This window comes from Lissotriton vulgaris, chromosome 7 (assembly GCF_964263255.1).
Source record: "Lissotriton vulgaris chromosome 7, aLisVul1.2, whole genome shotgun sequence".
NCBI classification, from domain to species: domain Eukaryota; kingdom Metazoa; phylum Chordata; class Amphibia; order Caudata; family Salamandridae; genus Lissotriton; species Lissotriton vulgaris.
Genome location: NC_141695.1, coordinates 62,918,790 through 62,938,965, shown reverse-complemented (window position 1 = coordinate 62,938,965; position 20,176 = coordinate 62,918,790). Strand labels below are relative to the sequence as shown.

The 20,176-nt window shown below is 43.8% G+C and overlaps 1 protein-coding gene across 3 annotated transcripts in view; it reads left to right on the top strand.

The window, feature by feature from the left end:
• LOC147700725 (uncharacterized) overlaps positions 1-20,176 on the top strand; it is a 59,348-nt gene that overhangs the window by 813 nt on the left and 38,359 nt on the right. For 2 of the 3 annotated variants that reach the window (XM_086929734.1, XM_086929733.1), the window contains exon 2: positions 13,109-13,171. In XM_086929734.1, the coding sequence (XP_086785860.1) occupies positions 13,109-13,171 (63 nt within the window). Of the gene's footprint in view, positions 1-13,108; positions 13,172-19,257; positions 19,786-20,176 lie in introns of those variants that run through there. The other variant, XM_086929735.1, reaches the window with a different exon arrangement.

Here is a 20,176-nt window from a genome sequence, read left to right as displayed (position 1 = left end):
TGCCCTGGTTTTTCTCCGGCCTGCAGTGACAGCAGCACATCGATGTGCAATTGTGCACTGCTCACTTTTCACTAGTGGAGAAGTTGCGGCGTGACGTCATGACAAGGGAGCGTTGTAGGGGAAGGGAAATCCTTTCAAGAGTCATTTTCTCTCTGGATTTCCTTTCTCTTGTTACAACTCAGAAGCAACATTGCCGTGGTGTCACCAGGGCTTTAGGTGGTAACTATTTCAATATTCTATACAAGCCATATTAGCTGCTTCTTTTTCGTATGCAAATAACAACCATTGACAAAGCAAATAGACCTGACTTCTTGTAGGTATGATGATATTTGTTGGATCAGAATCAGAATATATTTGATTGTTTGGTTAATAACAACTATAACACTACACCAATAATCTCAATACAAAACACCATTTCAATATAGCTTAAAAAGATTGCAATTTTAAAAATTCTTGTTGTAGTTGTACCGTAAAAATTCCTTTGGGGAGTGTAAAAGTCACAGTGAATGAACAGTGCATCTAAGGGTCATGAATACGCAGGGTGTGCAGGATAGGTGATTCATACAGTACATTTGATGTTGGAAGGGAGACAGGGCTTAGTCTCTAAAGTGCCGTTGTGCATGGCTGCTAGCCGTGTTTAAGGCTTTCTCGCAATTCATTACATTTTTTATTAAATTACAGTTGAGCTGTGGGTCGTGTGGATTGAGACATTTGAGTATTGCAGTTCTGCAAAAAGAAATACCTTGTTGTGTAATTTCTTCAGCAATTTGCAACGGTTTAGATTTAGGGCTGGGCAGATACATATTGAAAGAATAAAATCCTGTGTTGGTAATCCACAAAGAGTACGTGAGTTTGGACCCTGATATTTTCTGCGGGGCTGGTCTGCATAAGACGGCAACATTCCGAGTCGTACTGCTAAAAAAGTAGGGGGATATTCACAATGAAGTGGCGGTGAGAAGCGTTAGCCTCCTTGGCTTAACGCCTCTCACCGCCACTTTGGAAACGCGAGGTTGCACAATATTCTCAAGAATAAGGTACAGCTTGGCATTTCCCCCTGCGAAGGCGCTAAGTTTCACGACTTAGCGCCAACACAGGCACCCTTGCACCAGAGCTCAAGGGTGTCTGTGTGCAGGGGAGGGTTGTTTATGTGTAAGAAAGTGTCCCTTCCTGCACAATAACAATCTTAAAATACCATGTTGTGTCTTACCTGTGTGCTGCTTCGTGCAGCACACAAGAAACGTACAAAATGGTATTTTTGAAAAGGTTTGTTCATGTACAGGAAGGGAAACCTCCCTTTCCAAAATCAAAAACAAAGAGAAATGAAGCATTTCTCCTCGTTTCCCCAACTTAAGACCAGGATTTTTCTGGTCTTAAGTTTGGCGCTGCCACTGTGGAAAAAGGTAAGGCTAGGACCTTTCTCAAGATTTGCCCGGCGCTAACCGCCCTTGTACCATTCAAGTTTACCAAGCAATGAGGCAGGCGCCGGAGACCAGAAGGCAGGAAACAGAAGTTTTATTCCGTCGGAGCAGAACACATCAGATCAGACAACAAGGTATCATCTCGAGGTGCTCTAACAAGTGAGCTGAGACTCAGCCTTTTATACCTTACAAAACACTTGGCATTACAGTCACAGCATTGTGAAACAAAGAAAAGATAACCCCATAATCCTCGTGTCACTCCTACCCCACATGTGTTCACAATAGGGACCCTTGACCTGCTGATAAGAGAGGGGGCAATGACGCAGCTGAATGTTCCGCTGATTATTAGGATGTGTGCGCCTGACCGTAGCCCAGGGGGTGGGGAGACCAGGATCAATAGTGGGTCCTTTGAAGAGGAGTGACTTTATACAATAAAGTGCAGTAAATGGTATCCTCTGGCTTAGGCGATGGCCTCAGACATGTGTGGTCAGTCGGACTCGGGGGAAGGGGTCATCAAAGGAGTGGTATTCATGCCGCGTGGACAATCGAGCGCGGAGGGAAGGCTTGTCAACAGAGGGGCATTCATGGAAGGAAAGGAGGTGTTGGTCAGGCGCGGCCGTGACTCCCAAGGACAGGGTCTTGCAGAAGGAGAAGGTTTATGACTTGTCCATGTGAGGGAGAAGGAGGGGGTCAGGGTGCGCGCAGGGTCAGAGTCGCACAGAGAGAGAGAGAGGTCTTATGACCCGTACATGAGAGAACAGGGGCAGTCAGATACAGCTGGGGGGCTATGTCAGCTGAGGCGAAGGATGCCTCTTCAAGAGGGAAATGGGGAGGGTGCCTGGGTCAAGCAGGAGGGTTGCCTTTCATAGCAGGGTCGCGCAGAGTGCTGGGTTTCATGGTCTATGCATGTGAGAGTGGGAGGGGGGGGTGCTCAAATGCGCGCAGGAGGGAAGCCAGTGATTCTAATGAGTGGGCAAGAGGCCAAGGTGCCTAAAATGGCCGTCATGTACATATGGGCACGGGCTTTTACTGGCGGAGTGATACGGTCAATATTTTATGGTATTCATGGTGCATACAGGGAGAGGAGTGGGAAAAAGGGAAATGAACGCTGCTTATGTACATCAATTTTTCTATTTTCCACAGTCGCCCCTTTTTACATAACAGAGTTCATTTTTGTTGTTGATGGGGGTACATATAAACAATGAAGTTCATTTTCCTATCCTTCCTAGTTAAGGGGCGTACATATAAACAATGAAGTTCATTTTCCTATCCTTCCTAGTTAAGGGGCGTACATATAAACATGTGGTTGATGAAATAGCATTTGTCAATACTAACATATTGCATAAAAATCATGAACAGTTGGTGCGATTGGCAAAATGCAGTACATAGGAAATTGCATTTGTAAACGTACTACATAGCATAAATGCTTCTGACTTTCAAAAGCGAATGTGACCAATGAACATTTTGACCAAGTAGTTGAGGGAGGAATTCAGTCCAATAAGATCTCTTCGTCACAGTGTCTTTTTAGTAGTGAGCCATCACTGGTAGGCTCTAGTCCGTGTCCTTTCGTTGGCGCTGTTGAGCACCGGCGGTGGAGCTATAGGTCCAGCTCGGTTCTATCCTTACGCGTTGCAGGGTGCGGTCAGTCCTCTGCTGTTAGACCACAGTCCTGTTCCCTAAACAATCCTTTTAGTGGCGCCTTAAGCTTGGCACCTATATTTCCGTGGCGTAACCCCATTTCCATCTAGATGCTGTTCTTCCTTTCAGCAGAGAGTCGCGTGGAAAAGAGGGTGTGTTGTTGCGATAGTCGATGGGAGTGAGAGGGCGGAGTGGGGGCAGATTTCCTGGGACACACCAAAGGGACCAAGGGAGCAATGGATAACAAGCAAGCAGGCCCATCAATCGGGCTTGAAAAGGGGGACGGAGGCTCCAGGCACACGTGGGTTGGCGGACAGAGAGCTTCAGGACAGCCCTTCATCCTTTCTTTTACCGCCTTTGAAAGTGCTGCCTCGTCTCGTTTCTTGTTGTGCTGCGGCTCCACCTTTGGTCGAGGTCGCATGTGTCTCATGATCTGCAAACAGGCTGTGCGTCACGTCCGGCCCTTCTCCTCCGGTGATTGAGTATCTTTAAATGGGTAAAAACAAGTTTTAGAGAACTGGCAGGAGAAGAGATTTTTACATTTGAATTCCACTCGCAATCCTAGCACCTGGCGTTATGCTCATTGGTCATAGTCAGAAGTCTATTAGCATGAAGTAAGTAGGTGGGTATTTCTACTGCGTTCGCACCAAGTCTAATCGGCGTTCGTTCATGACATATATGGACAGAGGTCAGACTCCTGTCACTTGCGTATTTCATCAAAAACCCCAAGATTGACAACATTCAGGGGAGACTCGTCCTTCTAACCCGAGCTTTAACAGTCTTACATTTCCCTTTAGAGCTTGCTAACTCTTTCAAACAGAGCGGGGTGTGCAATCATTGAATGACACGGTCAAACAGGTTTTTCTCGATGGGCTGCAGTTACTCATGGTCATCATATATATATATCGGGGACAGTAGCTGGGGTCAATCAAGTGGGGCGGGGAACCTTCGGGCATTCGTGCTTGGGTGCAAAGGGGTGGGGCAATCTGGGCATTGGGGGTCAATCTGGACCTCGGCGCTTGTCTCTAATGAACAAAGAAAAATAAGGTGCCATTGACATACAGTTCCCCTATAAAAGGCCAAATTGGGGGACCTTAGTCGTCTTACCTGTCCTTTCCTTCTCAGCCAATTCGAGTTCATTCATTTTGTAGAAAGGAGAGGTAGTAATATGGCGAGATACAGTCATTTTAGTTTCGGTCAATTTCGCTGAACACCTTCGCGTTCAATAAGTATCCAATCAGACTGGTGCCGACGGGGCACAATATTACCATACAAAAGGGGTGGGACAGGGGGACTCTCGTAGGGAGTGAGAGTCGTCCGCAACCTAAACGAGCCATTCGGTACACGTATGACATGTAGAGAGAGGAGAGAGAGAGAGAGAGAGAGAGAGAGAGAGAGAGAGAGAGAGAGAGAGAGAGAGACGTGTACAAAAATAGGTCATTTAGTGTGCTCACAACACAGAACGACAGAGGTCAGGTAACACGCAAACGCAGACAGAGGGAAGACATAAACCCGTACATTACATACACACAAACTCAGACAAGGGAAGACAGTACATGTGTTACATACAAAAGAGTTCACGACAAAACATAAAACAATTATTGGCCAAACAGAACTTCTGCATGCTGCGCATCTTTAGTATCCTATTTATCTACGTGCTGAGCTCTTTTTACCTTTTTCCTCCTTTTCCTCTCATTTCCCTTTTCGTTTGTTATTTCTTCGAGCCTTCTCATTTGCCAATACTTACACCTCGATTAGTTGATCAGAAATTAACCTGGTCGCGCTATTTACCCATGGTTGGATCTTAAATCATTTTTCAGTTTCTTCCTTTGGTAGGAAGTTCTCCAGGCTGAGGCAACGGCAATTATTGATCGGGAGAACAGTCGGACAGCTTGGCTAGATCTATAATGTGGGAAGGGGCGGGGGAGCAGTATTTTTGAACATCAGCAACATTTCTAACTTCCCAGACGGCAGCAGCCTTGGTAACCCTAACTCTTGCATTTTTCTTCTGTCCTTCCCCTACCTAGTCAAACGTCTAGTTACATTCTTCAACGTGTTATCTCAAGTCAATTTTCGTCATACAGTACCCGTCAAGTCTCTATGTCAGTCCATCCTCCCAGCTGTTCTAACGTGCTAATTTCCAGTCAATTTCCGTCATACAGTACCCGTCGAGTTTCTATGTCAGTCCATTTTCTCAGTCGCTATGCTCTAATGGAGGAACAGTCATATTTAAGTCTATGTCTCTAAAAACTTATCGTCATAAGGTCTATGCTCATATTCCCTTCTTCCCTTTTTCGTCGGTTGTTCGATCATCGTTCTCCCATACTTCAGCCGATGTTCCAACGCGACCTGCAGAAGGGAGGAGAAAGAAGGGGTGGGGGGCAGCATTCAAACCTCATCAGCATGCAGTAATCCGGAAATGTTTTTACCTACCACATACTCGACCTATCTCCACGTAGTGCATTTCTTTGCCATCTCGGCGTTTAAGCCCAGAGGGACCAGTAGCGTCAGATAGATAATCATTGACGATCTGCATATCTACATGAGTTACTTGGTCGCGACCCCTTTAGGTTGCGTGCAAGGGTGGCGGTCAGGTGGCATTTCTGTGGTGTCGTTTAAAAGCGTCTAAAACACTTTTCCGGCTGCCTGTCACACATAATGTAGCTGCTAAATATCGGGTCCTTTTTAACCTTCAGCCTTCATCATACTTTCTCATTGCTCACAGTAGTAATACATTCAAAATTCATTAATGCAACCACTACAACTATGCTTTCTTTTTCAAAATACTTTTAATAAAAAGTGCTGGTGTATAAAATACAGGCCTACAACCCAGTGGACCAGCCACGGAGCAGATTGGAACTGTACATAGGAAGAAAGAAGTTGATGGCAGTTCATTGCATAAAGTGCGGCAGTGCAATAAAATCGTATCGAACTTTACTACAGAGCAGGCATGATGCATATCAAGAATTCAGTTTTTCAATTAATTCATTAATTCATTATCCAGATGCTCGTTCACTGTCTAAATCACACCAATTCATTGTTCCCATTCATAATTAGTACCCACCCTAAATCAGTTCATTGTCCAAACACATGATCAATATCGGTATTGCTTTTCTTCTCTAAGCACATAATCACTATCCATCTTATCGACTTTCATTGTCCAAAAATGCATACATATCTCAGAGCATCAATATTCGAGCAATCCGGGTGAACAGGGAGTTCGAAAGTTTCGTTTCGTGTAGCGGCGCCATTTTGGGCGAGGTCAGGCAGGTTCCGGTATAGTCAGAATGTCTCCAATGGCTCATGGTTGGACCAGAACCTTCCGTTGGCAGTTCAAAAAGTTTTTGTGCAATGTGGTAACAGTCTAACAATATGGACCATTTAGTCAAAGAGTGGGGAGGGCGGCAACAATTTTCCTACCGGGTCACTCTGGTGTTCCACCGGAACTGAACAAGTCTGTACCTTGGCGGTGTTTTAGCCATTTCCAAACTGAGGCTGGCGCTGGCAGGAGTGCGCCGATGTCGCGGTTCCAGTGAGGGGGACGGGAGCACCCATGCGGAGGGGTCAGGGCGCCCCCCGGCTCTCATAGAATCTTCAAAGTTGAGGGGAGGAGGCATGGGGCGTGTGCCCGTCCCGGGCAAGAGACCGCTTTTCGATGTGGACCCTCTTTAAGCAAGAGCATTGGGGTGTCGCTGGAAGCCTCCACCTGAAGGGAGGTGGGGGAGGCTCGTTCGCGCCGCCTCCCCCTTCCAGCGACCCCGCGCCGTTCCTCGGCTCCGCCGCTTCGGTATTGGCCGTGCCGGCTATTGAAGATGGGGGGTGGTCGGCGGCTGAGGCAAGACAGCCCCCCCCTTCCCTTTGACATGTGGCGGGACTACCTGTAACTATCCAGGCATTGACATGTGGCGGGACTACCTGCAATTGTCCAGGCGTCGACATGTGGCGGGACTACCTGCAATTGTCCAGGCGTCGACATGTGGCGGGACTACCTGTAAGCGCCGCTGTCCTTGCTTCGGCTTCGGCCTTCTTTGCGGGCCGGATCAGGCGGGAGAAAGAGAGGGGGGGTGGTCGGTGGCTGAGGCAAGACAGCCCCCCCCCCGTGGCCTGCAGGGCAGTAGAAGAGGAAAGAAGGAGAGGCCATCACTGTTTTCTGGGCCGTCCGCCCAACAGCCTCTCCTTCTGACTGCGGCCAGGCGAGCCCCGCATGCCTCGAGGCCTCGCCTTCCGGATGGGCGTAACCGCGGACTTGTGGCACTTCGGGAGTTTCCGGAATGGGGGTAGGTACCAATTGAATTGTTTCTATTTCATGTGACCGTTATTTGGGCGTGGTGGGCAATGAGGCAGACATGTTTAGGGCAGAAATAGGCAACGGAACCTAGCTACCTCGTGGCTGCCTTGGTGTCAAGCTTGTCTTCCCTCGCCATTTTTTATGTTTCTTATTGCGAGTTATTTCTAACGTTTTTTTATTTTATTTTTAGCGAAGTTGATGGCTCATCAGTGGCCTACTGATTTCGCTCAACTCTATTTCTTGTATTTTTATGCCATAACCTATTATAAGCTATAGCGACTAGTCCACACTTAATGAACATGTCCTTATTAGGGGTGCCCTCCAGTGGAGCTGGATGGTTCATCTCTAATAAGCGGTCCGGGCTAAACAGGCTACCAACCAGTGGGGAGAAGACAGGCATGACGGATTACAACGGGGACAAAAGTCTGCACTACCTATCTTATCACGGCGGACAAAGACTAGACAGAATATTTCTATTCTACGTTGTTTGGAGGCCGTGAATACCTCAAAAAGAACCAATACCGAATAATCGGCCAATCAAACAATCCAGTGGGGAGAATAAGTGAGCACGAAAAGTTATCGTTACCCACTCTTTCTCTACCTGCAAAGAGAGACCTTGTTCTTCCCTGTTTGCAGACAAAGAATCTCCAGACAATAATCCACGAACGACAGTTCGGGAAACAGTGGGGGAGGAAGATAGGCACGACGGATTACAATGCGGACAAAAGTCTGCGTTACCTATCCTTCACTGCTTGCAAAGAGAGAGCCTGTTTGTTTTTCCCCGTTTGCAGACAGTGAATCTCCAGAGGGTTTCAACAAAGCGTAATACTAGTATTATCCAAACAAAACAATATTTTTTCCAATCTGTCGTGTTTACACGACCTTACCCGGACCGCATGGACGGTTTCCTGTCCTCTGGATCCAGCGCCCGATCGTCCTCTCTTCTTCATGATGCCCGTGGCACTCCTGATGGTTCCCAGTCAGGACCGTAGATCACTCGAGAGAGGTCTGTTCAGAACTAGTGAAGGTCGGATGATCGGCTGTCAGACGAGGGTCTATCGGACACGAGCTCTTCCCGATCGTTGCAGTCATTCACTCTGTCATCGGGACCTCTCCCACTGGATCCACGTGTCGCTGATGGGCCCCACGCTTTGGGACGCCAATTGTGGAAAAAGGTAAGGCTAGGACCTTTCTCAAGATTTGCCCGGCGCTAACCGCCCTTGTACCATTCAAGTTTACCAAGCAATGAGGCAGGCGCCGGAGACCAGAAGGCAGGAAACAGAAGTTTTATTCCGTCGGAGCAGAACACATCAGATCAGACAACAAGGTATCATCTCGAGGTGCTCTAACAAGTGAGCTGAGACTCAGCCTTTTATACCTTACAAAACACTTGGCATTACAGTCACAGCATTGTGAAACAAAGAAAAGATAACCCCATAATCCTCGTGTCACTCCTACCCCACATGTGTTCACAATAGGGACCCTTGACCTGCTGATAAGAGAGGGGGCAATGACGCAGCTGAATGTTCCGCTGATTATTAGGATGTGTGCGCCTGACCGTAGCCCAGGGGGTGGGGAGACCAGGATCAATAGTGGGTCCTTTGAAGAGGAGTGACTTTATACAATAAAGTGCAGTAAATGGTATCCTCTGGCTTAGGCGATGGCCTCAGACATGTGTGGTCAGTCGGACTCGGGGGAAGGGGTCATCAAAGGAGTGGTATTCATGCCGCGTGGACAATCGAGCGCGGAGGGAAGGCTTGTCAACAGAGGGGCATTCATGGAAGGAAAGGAGGTGTTGGTCAGGCGCGGCCGTGACTCCCAAGGACAGGGTCTTGCAGAAGGAGAAGGTTTATGACTTGTCCATGTGAGGGAGAAGGAGGGGGTCAGGGTGCGCGCAGGGTCAGAGTCGCACAGAGAGAGAGAGAGGTCTTATGACCCGTACATGAGAGAACAGGGGCAGTCAGATACAGCTGGGGGGCTATGTCAGCTGAGGCGAAGGATGCCTCTTCAAGAGGGAAATGGGGAGGGTGCCTGGGTCAAGCAGGAGGGTTGCCTTTCATAGCAGGGTCGCGCAGAGTGCTGGGTTTCATGGTCTATGCATGTGAGAGTGGGAGGGGGGGGTGCTCAAATGCGCGCAGGAGGGAAGCCAGTGATTCTAATGAGTGGGCAAGAGGCCAAGGTGCCTAAAATGGCCGTCATGTACATATGGGCACGGGCTTTTACTGGCGGAGTGATACGGTCAATATTTTATGGTATTCATGGTGCATACAGGGAGAGGAGTGGGAAAAAGGGAAATGAACGCTGCTTATGTACATCAATTTTTCTATTTTCCACACCACCTATTATCGTCGCCCTGCATAATAGGTGGCAGCCATCACAATGGGTGTTGCCGTGGAACACCCACTGCAACACCCACTGCACGCCCCTTTCATGCTAAATTTAGCGTGAAAGGGGCCTTATTCTCAAGGCAGCGTTAAGCCTTGTTAAGTGGGTTAACGCTGCCTTGTGCATAAGACGCTGACCCTATTGCCACGGGAACGTCAGAAAAGGTGATGTTCCCATGGCGATAGGGGCTTGAGAATATGCCTCTGAGTCTTTAGTTAAGGAGAAAAAGACAGACCCAGATAGGGGTCTGGTTGCGGTTTTGTATACAATTGCAGTACATCCATGCATGGGCTCGCCTGCTTAGCCTGGCTTTGTCCTCCGTTAGTGAATGCTTCTTTGCCACCTGCTTTAGTATTTGGTGAACATAAGTAAATGGTAGATAAATACAAACAAGAGGAGCTCCAAACAATCTCAAATCAAGTGTTGAACCAATATTTGGAATCCTTCCAATGACCAGTCCATAGACAGAAGATTTTATTTACAAAAAGATCTTCTTCTTTATTGTAAAGATCACAGTTCATTTAATCTTATCTTCCTCTTAAATGTATTCAATCACTTTTCAACAAATTAGATCAGCCTTTTCAACAAATTAGATCAGCCTTATCAGTAAATGCTAGGCTCCACCGCCAAAGGTCTGCCATGTTGGTAAGTTTTAAAGATGATTGTAGGTACTCAGTGTAGGCGAACTGAGGTTCACCTTGTAATGCATTCCAGAGTGCATTATTAATCTCATTTCCTCGGTTGCTCCAGATTTTTTACCAGGTCTTTATTGTTGCATATCTTCTGTATATTAGTTGCTGTTGCAGCCCAAATTCCAACACGATCTATGCCGTTGAGGAGATGCGTGGTAAAGAAAACGCCGTTCTATATACCTGCGTTTAGATGCTGTCTATCCAGGCACTGCTAATTTTCCTTCATGTATGTTTTCACTGACATTACTTTGAAAAGTATAATGTTGAAGTATTTCATAAAGACATATCTTTTCTGGTGTGGACTTCTTCTTGGATAAATCGTATCCAGCATGTTACTTTTCAGAATATCTGTACTGCATGGATCAAATTCTGCAAGATATTGAATTTCAGCAAAATATTTCAGTACTCTTTTATGAGTATTAGTAAGCACTAAACTCACCGATAAAACTCCTTTAGATTTAGAAAACAAACTAGATGAGCTTAACCGGTCTACACATTCTTAGGAACCAATCTCTCATTGAGAAAGTATTTGATAAACTAAAACTTTACAATTTCTTCCTAAGACTCTTTCTGCTGAAATCTTCTCCCACATTTCTTTCATCTAGTTTTCTCTGACTTTGTTATATAAGATGTAACTTACTGAGCAACAGCAATTGAGTTGTCTGCAATAAATGGCCCTTCCAAGTTTGCACTCCACATCCTCAGAATCACTCAGTTGTAGTCATTAATTTACTTTGAGGCCTCTGTTCTTCATAGATTGTATTTATTTTTTGGGGAATTTCCTTGTAAGTGAATGTGTGACTGCAAACAAAAAGCTGTTGACTCTTCCTTGTTAGATGACAGGTCATGGAAATCTTAAACGTCATCTTGTATAAAATTTCCCTTTTGCTCTGTATTTTCGCTGACAATATTTTCTGCCTCTATTATTTCAGAATCGTAGAACGTGTTCTCTTAATATGTTGTCACTACTCTCCGTTGTGATGGAGCAAGTTACATACTGCTCATTAAAAGTCAAAACTGTCTCATTGCTGTGTGTTTCAAATGTTGGGGCCTCTTTTAACAACAACAGCGTGTGAATATGGGGAGCACCTCTGGCTTGGTAGTCTTTATGGCAATAGAAATCAATCACTTCACCAAGAGGAGGTTTTGTTTTGTTCAAGACTAAAGCCATCATTGCTTGAAATCTGTGATTTAAAAATCTGCAAAAATTTGCAGGGTCTAGTGAGCACAGTTCTCCTGGCATCTTCAGATTAATGTCTTTTATATCTGAATTTGCACAACTCAGTGTGAGGACTGAAGTAGGTGCTCCAAGGTTCCTTACATCCACTTGAGTTCACCATGATGCCGATACCAATATTCATTAGTCCCACGCTCACATGCCATTAGGTTTATTAAAATGTATTCTGAGTGCTCGTCTTTTCCTTAAAATTTTTCCAAAAGTTCTCTTGCTGATATGTTATGCAAATTAACCCCTGGTTTTAGAATATTATTCAAGACATATGAGAGGCCACTCAAATAATAGGTGAAATATATATGGAATACACTGACTAATTGTAGGATCTTCTGAATAAAGTCTACTACAGCTATACTCAGCTGCAGGAATTTGCACAGGCTGCTTGTCATACCTACCACCTACCCCAGTAGAAAAAAGATGTGAGAAACACCAAGCTTCTAAACTTTTTTCCCGCACACTTAATGGAGCTCCTTTTGCTTAGTTCATTTAAAACAGCTCAGTTGATTCACCAATAACCTCTTTACAAGGCAAAGGGTGGATGCTATCATGCTCATACATTTCTTCTGTCCTGGACTGATCCACCTTCTCAATTTGACCCTTTGATGGAAATGACTGATCTTCCATATGTGCATTTGTCTCCTTTTCTTCCTGCACTGGTGTCGTTTCGGCAGCATACCGCCAATGTAGGCACCCTTGCACCATGATGAAAGGGTGCCTCCTTTGCATGCAAGATGGTTTTTGTGCAGGAAGGGACTGCACCAAAACAATCCTAAGAGGTGTTTTCCTCTTTCTATGTGTACTGAAGAATGTAGCACACAGGGAAAGAGGAAAAACGGAGGAAAAATAAATATGTTTCTCCTTGTTACGCCTCACCTCGGGAGGCATACAGATTTGGCCCTTCTCTAGGTTTACATCACTTAGTAAATCAGGGGCAGCATCAAATTCCATGTGTGTTGCCTGAGAAAGCCCACTGCAATACCTGTGGAACGTAGCCTTACTCATGATTTATGAGGTCACTTAAAGGTACACAAGGTGTCTATGCGTGGCTTCACAAATCAACATGAGAGCCCTGCATCCCGCATGGCCCACTTTACGTGATGCAAAAGCGACACAAGGCCCTCATAAATAAGCCACAGAGTGTATAACTAGGAGACATTGCTGCCAGTACTTACTAGAAACTCCTGAGAGCTGTCATTGAGGGAAGTATTCCAAAGATTCTCCTCCTAGAGTAAATGATGCCCAATACTTCTATTTCATCATATTTGGTCCTTTGTCTGGGTATCTGAATGGTGGGAGACCTAGGCATTAACCTCCTTTGTCTTTTGATATATCACAAAATAAGTGACACCTGTTAGGTGCTGTGCAAATATTTTAACCTATTGCAGAATTGAAAAAAATTATTTACTTATTTGAATTGTACAAGTTACCAAACATTCCTTTTTTTCTTTTTCAGTACTGATCGCACTTCTTGCCATATCATTTTTGACTTCTTTCGCAATAAACGTGTGGCTTGCAGGTAAGACATTTGGAAACAATCCCATAAACATATGCTAATTATTTACAGTTTAGATTAATAAACATTTATTGTCCATGTGTTTGATTTCACTCATCTCACCACCATTTCTAAAGACTTCCCAATCCCACCTTTGTCTTTCATTCCTAACTCATTCTTTATGGCCTCCCTTGTCTAGCTCCTTGGATCATGAAAATGTTGTTTTAAAGGTATGTCTATTTTTGTCTTGCAGACATGTGTGCTATTTTCTTTGTCTTGCTAGTTTTATGTATGAAGTACAGCAAAAAACAATTAAATATCCATGTTTCATTCCCTAACATTTGATCCTTATACTGAAGCAATATCAAAATATCTATGTTTTGTTGTACTGCTTTTTATTTTTTGTAATTCATATAACTATATCGCTTGTGGCATAAGAGTTCCTACAGATCAAAGACATACTTTACATAGTCTGGGAAACAACACAGACATTAAGAACTGTAACAAATGGAAGCATGTGTCACTCATATCCCAATAAACAACTAACAATCTGAATACTTGTTCACAAAGCCTTGTTTTGTGGATTCTTGAACTTGATCCCATTGAATATGCTTTGCACTGCCTTTCTCCATTTGCGTCGATCTCAGTGGACAAGACCAGGCCTATAGTCATTTTGAGTGTCTATACCGCCAACACCAACAGTCAGCTACCTCAGCTGAAACGTTCATAGTGTCAATCTATAAAATAATGTGTGAGGTAATGAACAGTGCATTGGGGCAAGTTATGCTTGTTTTCCAATAACCATAATAATTTTAATGTTTATTTTTCAATTTTGTTTCTCAACTATAGTGCTTGTTTTATGGGAAAGGCTTGGATGCACCTACCTTTTGTTTAAAACTTAATTGATAAATGCTATTTGTTACAGTGACGTGTTTTAACCCAATTTTAATTGAATATTATTTCTATACACTAGTTCTAGATTCCTTTCTCTTTCCATGTTCTTTCATCTGGTTGAATCCCTAAGACTTCTCTCAGACTTTTTGTCCTCTTTAACATTGATATAAATTGTGTCTTTTAAATGTTAGTCATAGCCAAATGTTGTCCCTCTTAACCTGTTTCTGAAAACCACAGTTACGTTAATGTCCTTACCACAGGTAGTATAGAATCCGACTCTCCTCTTCTTGTGTGTGATCCACCACTTCCTCTCATTTAGCCCCTTACATATGAATATTAATATATGGCACTCCTTTGTATTTCTTTAATTCACTCAAACCCAGCTACAAAGCAAGAAAGAGAGGTGTAAGAAAGTGGATTAATGATAGGGGTGGATGATAGTCCACCACAAGCAATAAACTGAATAAGCTGATAGGTCTAAGGAAAGGCTTTAATAATTTAAATCTGAGCTCACTTTGGCATGTGCCTGAGCATGCTTTGGCATGGAGCAGACAGGCGTAATGTAGTGAAATTGTGTAAAGTATTTATAGGCATCAATGGCTGAAAAGTAAACAACACAACATACTAAGAATCACACTTTAATTTATAAAAAAAAGTAGTACAATGTAAGAAACAAAATGACACAAAAATGCCATAAATCAAAAAAGGGGAGTCAGAGACATGAAGTTTTAAATATTTAAGATAAAAAGCACCTAGAAAAAGTAAAGCGTCAATAGAAAGTATTGCTAGAGAGCGACCAGGACCGAGTTGTAATTTTAGGCCGACCTCGATAGAACGCAGATCTAATACGCCAAGCAGGTTTGCCTGTCAAAGATTTCCCCTTCTGAATTAGTCTCTGAAATTGAAGTTGAAGTCCTTTAGAGGGGCAAGGTTGCAACTGCGTCTGAGGAAGTCCTCTCACTGCAGGATAATCCTCCTAAGAGGTCCCCATGAAAGTGTTGGTTCTGGCAGAAAAGCTCTTCCCAGTCAAGATTTCTTTGTTTGAATTTAGTCTGTTTTTTGGAGCTCAGAATCCTCCAGCAGGGTAGGGCTGCAGCTTGCATCCGGGAGGGTTTGCATCAAAGTCAGAAAGATTTCAGAAAGGGTCTGCTAAACAGATTTTTAAAGGAGCAAGCAGTTCCACGATGAACCACCTTCAAATCTTTGCCCACCGAGGTCATGCTTTGGTCAAATTGATTTAGGTGGTTGGTCCCTGTCCTTCCGAACACTGGAAGTCCAAAAGGCCCAGCTTTTGAGAGATTGGGTGATAAGTCCAGCTGGATACAGACAAGGGTAACATGACCTCAGGGATAGCACTTGGGGGTAAAACGTAACTGCAGCAGAGGCCATTAGCAGGTCCAGTCCAGGTCCAGAAACAACTGGTCAGGTGAACACTTCTGGAAAATGCCTCTTGTAGCTTGTTGTGTCCCTGTAGTCACACAGGAGGTCAGCCAAAACTGACCCTTGGGGTCCACTTCTGTGCCCTGAGTATAAGTGGGAGCAGGTCCAGCCATTTATATCTCCTCACAGGTCTCTAATAGCATGGGCAGTCCTTCCTCAGTTTTTTCACTGGTCCGGAAAGTTTTCTGAGGAGGAAGTTGTGAGGCCCTTTTGAGTTCAGTTCATTTGACAGTGGGTAGGGGTGACTCCTGGACACTACCTACCCAATAGAAAAGGGTTCCATGGGTAGCGCGACCCACTTTAGACAGCAGTTCTGGTTAATCATACTGTAAACAATCCCACATGCAAGATGGGGGACCCATTCTCCTCTTGTGCCAAGCCCTTTTGTCCACCAAGAATGTGGCGAGTGAAATAGGAACATAATTATATGTGTTATGTATTTTTATGGTGTGTTTTTTATTTTGAGTTAATTTTTTTGTTAGTGTGTTTTGCACAAAAAAGTTAATAATATATAAAAAAAAAATATTTTATTAATGTGTATAAAAGTACTGTTTATGATATGATATAGGAGCGGGATGTTGGGGTTTTAGGGAATAAGGGTGTGAAGAATTTAAAAATGTGAATATTTTATTTCGTTTTTTGTTAATTTGTTACATATATGCAAATCTTATTTTAAATGTCAATTATGTTTTTTATTTAATAATATAAGTAATGAAATTATAAATTGTATGTACATTCGGAAAATAATGAAGTCGATGTATATTTTGAGTGTTTGCATTGTAAAATTATACATTTTTGATAGGTGATTTATCAGTGTTCAAAACTTTCAAAAACGTAATTGGGATATTTAAATATTTAAATTATGCACTGTCCAATGTAAATAGTAATATATAAAAAAAAATGATTACACTTATTCAACAAATTAAATTGATAACTATTCGAAACATAATTAATAAATATATTATATAAGTGTTTGTTTTCTTTAGAAATGGGGATTGGTTTTATGTTATTATTAATAAGTTGTGCATAAATAAAGTTGTTATATTTCAAATGCGAATATAATCTAGATACAAATAATTTTATTATAGGTAAGAAATTTAGTTAATTAAATCTAATACATATGTAGGAAAGTAAATGTAAGTTTAAGTATTTATTTTAAAGTTATATTTGTATTTATTAATAACAATAACATTGCATATGTATTTATTTTAAAAAAATGGAAATTAGGAAGAGAAATTCTAACTTTATGTTTGTATTTGTAAATGATTATTTCTAAAATTTAGTAAAATGTCTACAGACATTTTTCATATATAATGCAAAAATATTTTTTGATTAATATGTTGTGTATGTACTTATTTATTTCTATTTTTATTTTATTTTTGTAATTTTGCTGACACTACCCTACACCCTAAAACACTACTACGCAACCCACACTACTCCCACCCTTACACTACCCTAAACCCTAAAACACTACTACGCTACCCACACTACTCCCACCCTTACATTACCCTAAACCCTAAAACACTACTACGCAACCCACACTACTCCCACCCTTACACTACCCTAACCCCTAAAACACTACTATGCTACCCACACTCCTCCCACCCCTACACTACCCTAAACCCTAAAACACTACTACGCTACCCACACTACTCCCACCCCTACACTACCCTAAACCCTAAAACACTACTACGCTACACACACTCCTCCCACCCCTACACTACCCTAAACCATAAAACACTACTATGCTACCCACACTACTCCCACCCCTAAACTACCCTAAACCCTAAAACACTACTCCGCTACCCACACTACTCCCACCCCTATACTACCCTAAACCCTAAAACACTACTACGCTACCCACAGTACTCCCACCCCTACACTACCCTAAACCCTAAAACACTACTACACTACCCACACTACTCCCACCCTTACACTACAGTAAACCCTAAAACAGTACTACGCTACCCACATTACTCCCACCCCTACACTACCCTAAACCCTAAAACACTACTACGCTACCCACACTACTCCCACCCCTACACTACTCTAAACCCTAAAACACCACTACAACACCCACACTACTCCCACCCCTACACTACCCTAGACCCTAATACGCTACAATAAACAAACACTACAACACTACACTACCCTACAACGTTAATCACTACACTACATAACCACTACACTATACTCCCCAATAAACTACACGACAACAAACACGACAACACCACAACACACACTAAAACGTTTTTAGCACCTTGGATGCTAGGGAGATTATCCTGCTGTGCTGGGCCCCTATGTAATGGGTGTCGTTGTGACGGAACCATTCCATCATCAGCACAGCCCAACCGTGACTGATGACGGAATGGTTACGTCACAAGCATCGAAGGGGTTAAAAAACACACACACAACACAAACTTTACCACACTACTTTAAAACTACCCTAAACCCGACAAAAGTAACCCCCACCCCATCCACAAACCCCCTTACCTCTCTCCTATCCAGAGTCACCGTGGGATCCTGCTTCCTCCTTCCTGCTTGCTTCACGTCGTTGTGAGGAAACAGCCTAAGTTTTCTCACAACGACGTGAATAGCCGCCCCCGCCATTACACATTACATCGCATGCGTTGTAAAAGCGCATGCGATGTAATAGTATCCGTGGTTTTACCACGCGTTGTAACATCGCATGCGTTGTAATGCATGCGATGTAAAATCAACGCGTGGTAAAACCCGTGTTGTAATGACTGTTCCCCGTCAGAGGGACATTGGTTAGGGCAATTGTTTTTTTTTTAATTTCAAATTTTAAATTAGCTGGTTGTTCCATATTCTGCACTTAGTGCATATTGTTGAAGGTGTCTCCATATGCTTTGACTAAAATGGTAGTAACAGCATTGTACGGCTGTGTGTAGGTGTGTAGGTGATATTTGATATTTATTAAGATCTATAGCGCCTGAATCACCGAATAAGGGGAATCTCCGCTGCTTAGGCTGGTATGCTACAGCCAAACCAGAGGGCTTCAGAAAAGATGGATTTTTAAAAGCTTCCTGAATTGATGCAGGCTTTGGCTTTCGCGAAGCTGGCGGGGGAGTTCGTTCCAGAAAGACGGGGCAAGATGGGTGAAATCTTTGCCACCCTTTACAGGCCTGTTTAACACCTTGGCTGCTAGGCGTTTTCCCCCCCCTGTGCTGGAAATTGCCATTTTAGTGGCACCATGACGAGCTCAGCTCGTCATCAGCACACGACACCCGTGGGTGATGACGAGCTGAGCTCGTCATCAGCATCGAAGGGGTTAATTCTTGGAGTGCAAAGGAGTAGCTTGGAACCAGATCGTGGGGGCCGAGAGGGAATGTATTTTGTCAGTTTGTTGGACAGGTAGTAAGGCCCCAGACCATTGAGGGCTTTGAAAACAAAGCAGCTGGTCTTGAATTTCACCCGCTTTCTTACAGGGAGCCAGTGGAGTTTGTTAAGAAGTGAAATTGAGTCCGTTCTGGGAGGGGCATTTGCAACTAGTTGGGTTGCTGTATTCTGGACTACTTGTAACTTGTTTAAGGAAGCCTCGCTGGCCGAGGCCAATAATGCATTACAGTAGTCCAGACAGCTTAACACTAGGGCTTGCATCAGTGTTTTTCGTGTTGAGGAAGGTAACAAAGGAAATACTCTTCTGAGTAGGCTGAGTGTGTGAAAGCAGGTACGAGCTGTAAAAGTGGCCTGAGCTTTAAGCATAAGATTGTGGTCAATCCGGATTCCTAAGTTCTTGACCACTTCTTTTGCAGAGGGGGCCACGCCCAACTCCTCCGGCCACCACCTAGAAGACCAGCTTATGGCTGCTCCTTCAAACAACATGACCTCCAATTTCTCAGCATTCAGTTGAAGAAGTTGGTCCTCATCCAGGCGGCAATGGTCTTCATACCCTCTGAAAAGATGAGTTGTGTATCAGGGCTTGATTTATCAAAGGGGAGGAGGAGCTGGGTGTCTTCCGTGTAGGAAATGGGACTAAACCCTAGGTTCCTCATTAGTTTACAGCACTACACCTAGCTTAGCGGAAAGTGACCATAAAAAGAATGACCAGTACATGAGCCTGGGCACTCCTTTCAGGAGGACGGATTCCCATCACTCACAGAGGTGACATGCTTCATTATCTGGGTCTCCTCCTAGCGACACACTAGTGGTGCCAAGGGCTACAAAGAAGGGGAGCTCACAGACGTTTTACACTAGCTCTAACTGCGCAAATGCGCGCTCTTATCAGATCCACTAGATGTGAATAGGTATTTTATTAAGGAGTGATGGACGCAGTGCACATGAAAAAAGTACATTAAAAATGAACAGAAGGAGAAAAAAGCTTTATTGGGTATCTCCTAGTGCCCAGATTAAAAACAGTGCAACAACAGTTTTAACATAATAACTGTCCGCGTTGAAAAAAAGGTCTACATGTTTCAGCCACTTGGACTAGATACATCCTAGGCTTTCTTTAGGACCAAAGTATATTTCTACTGCATAAATTGTGCCATAAGTGAAAAAACAAATGTTAAAAACAAGGTTGGAACGAATACAACCATGTAACCTGTATCAGTAGGGTTTCATGTCCTCATCTGCATAGGGAAAGCTGTTAGCATCCGTATGCTGTGAGAAAGACACTTCACCCCACCTGGCAACGGCTCAGGATAATGAGGCCCCGATCTGACCGTCGGTACC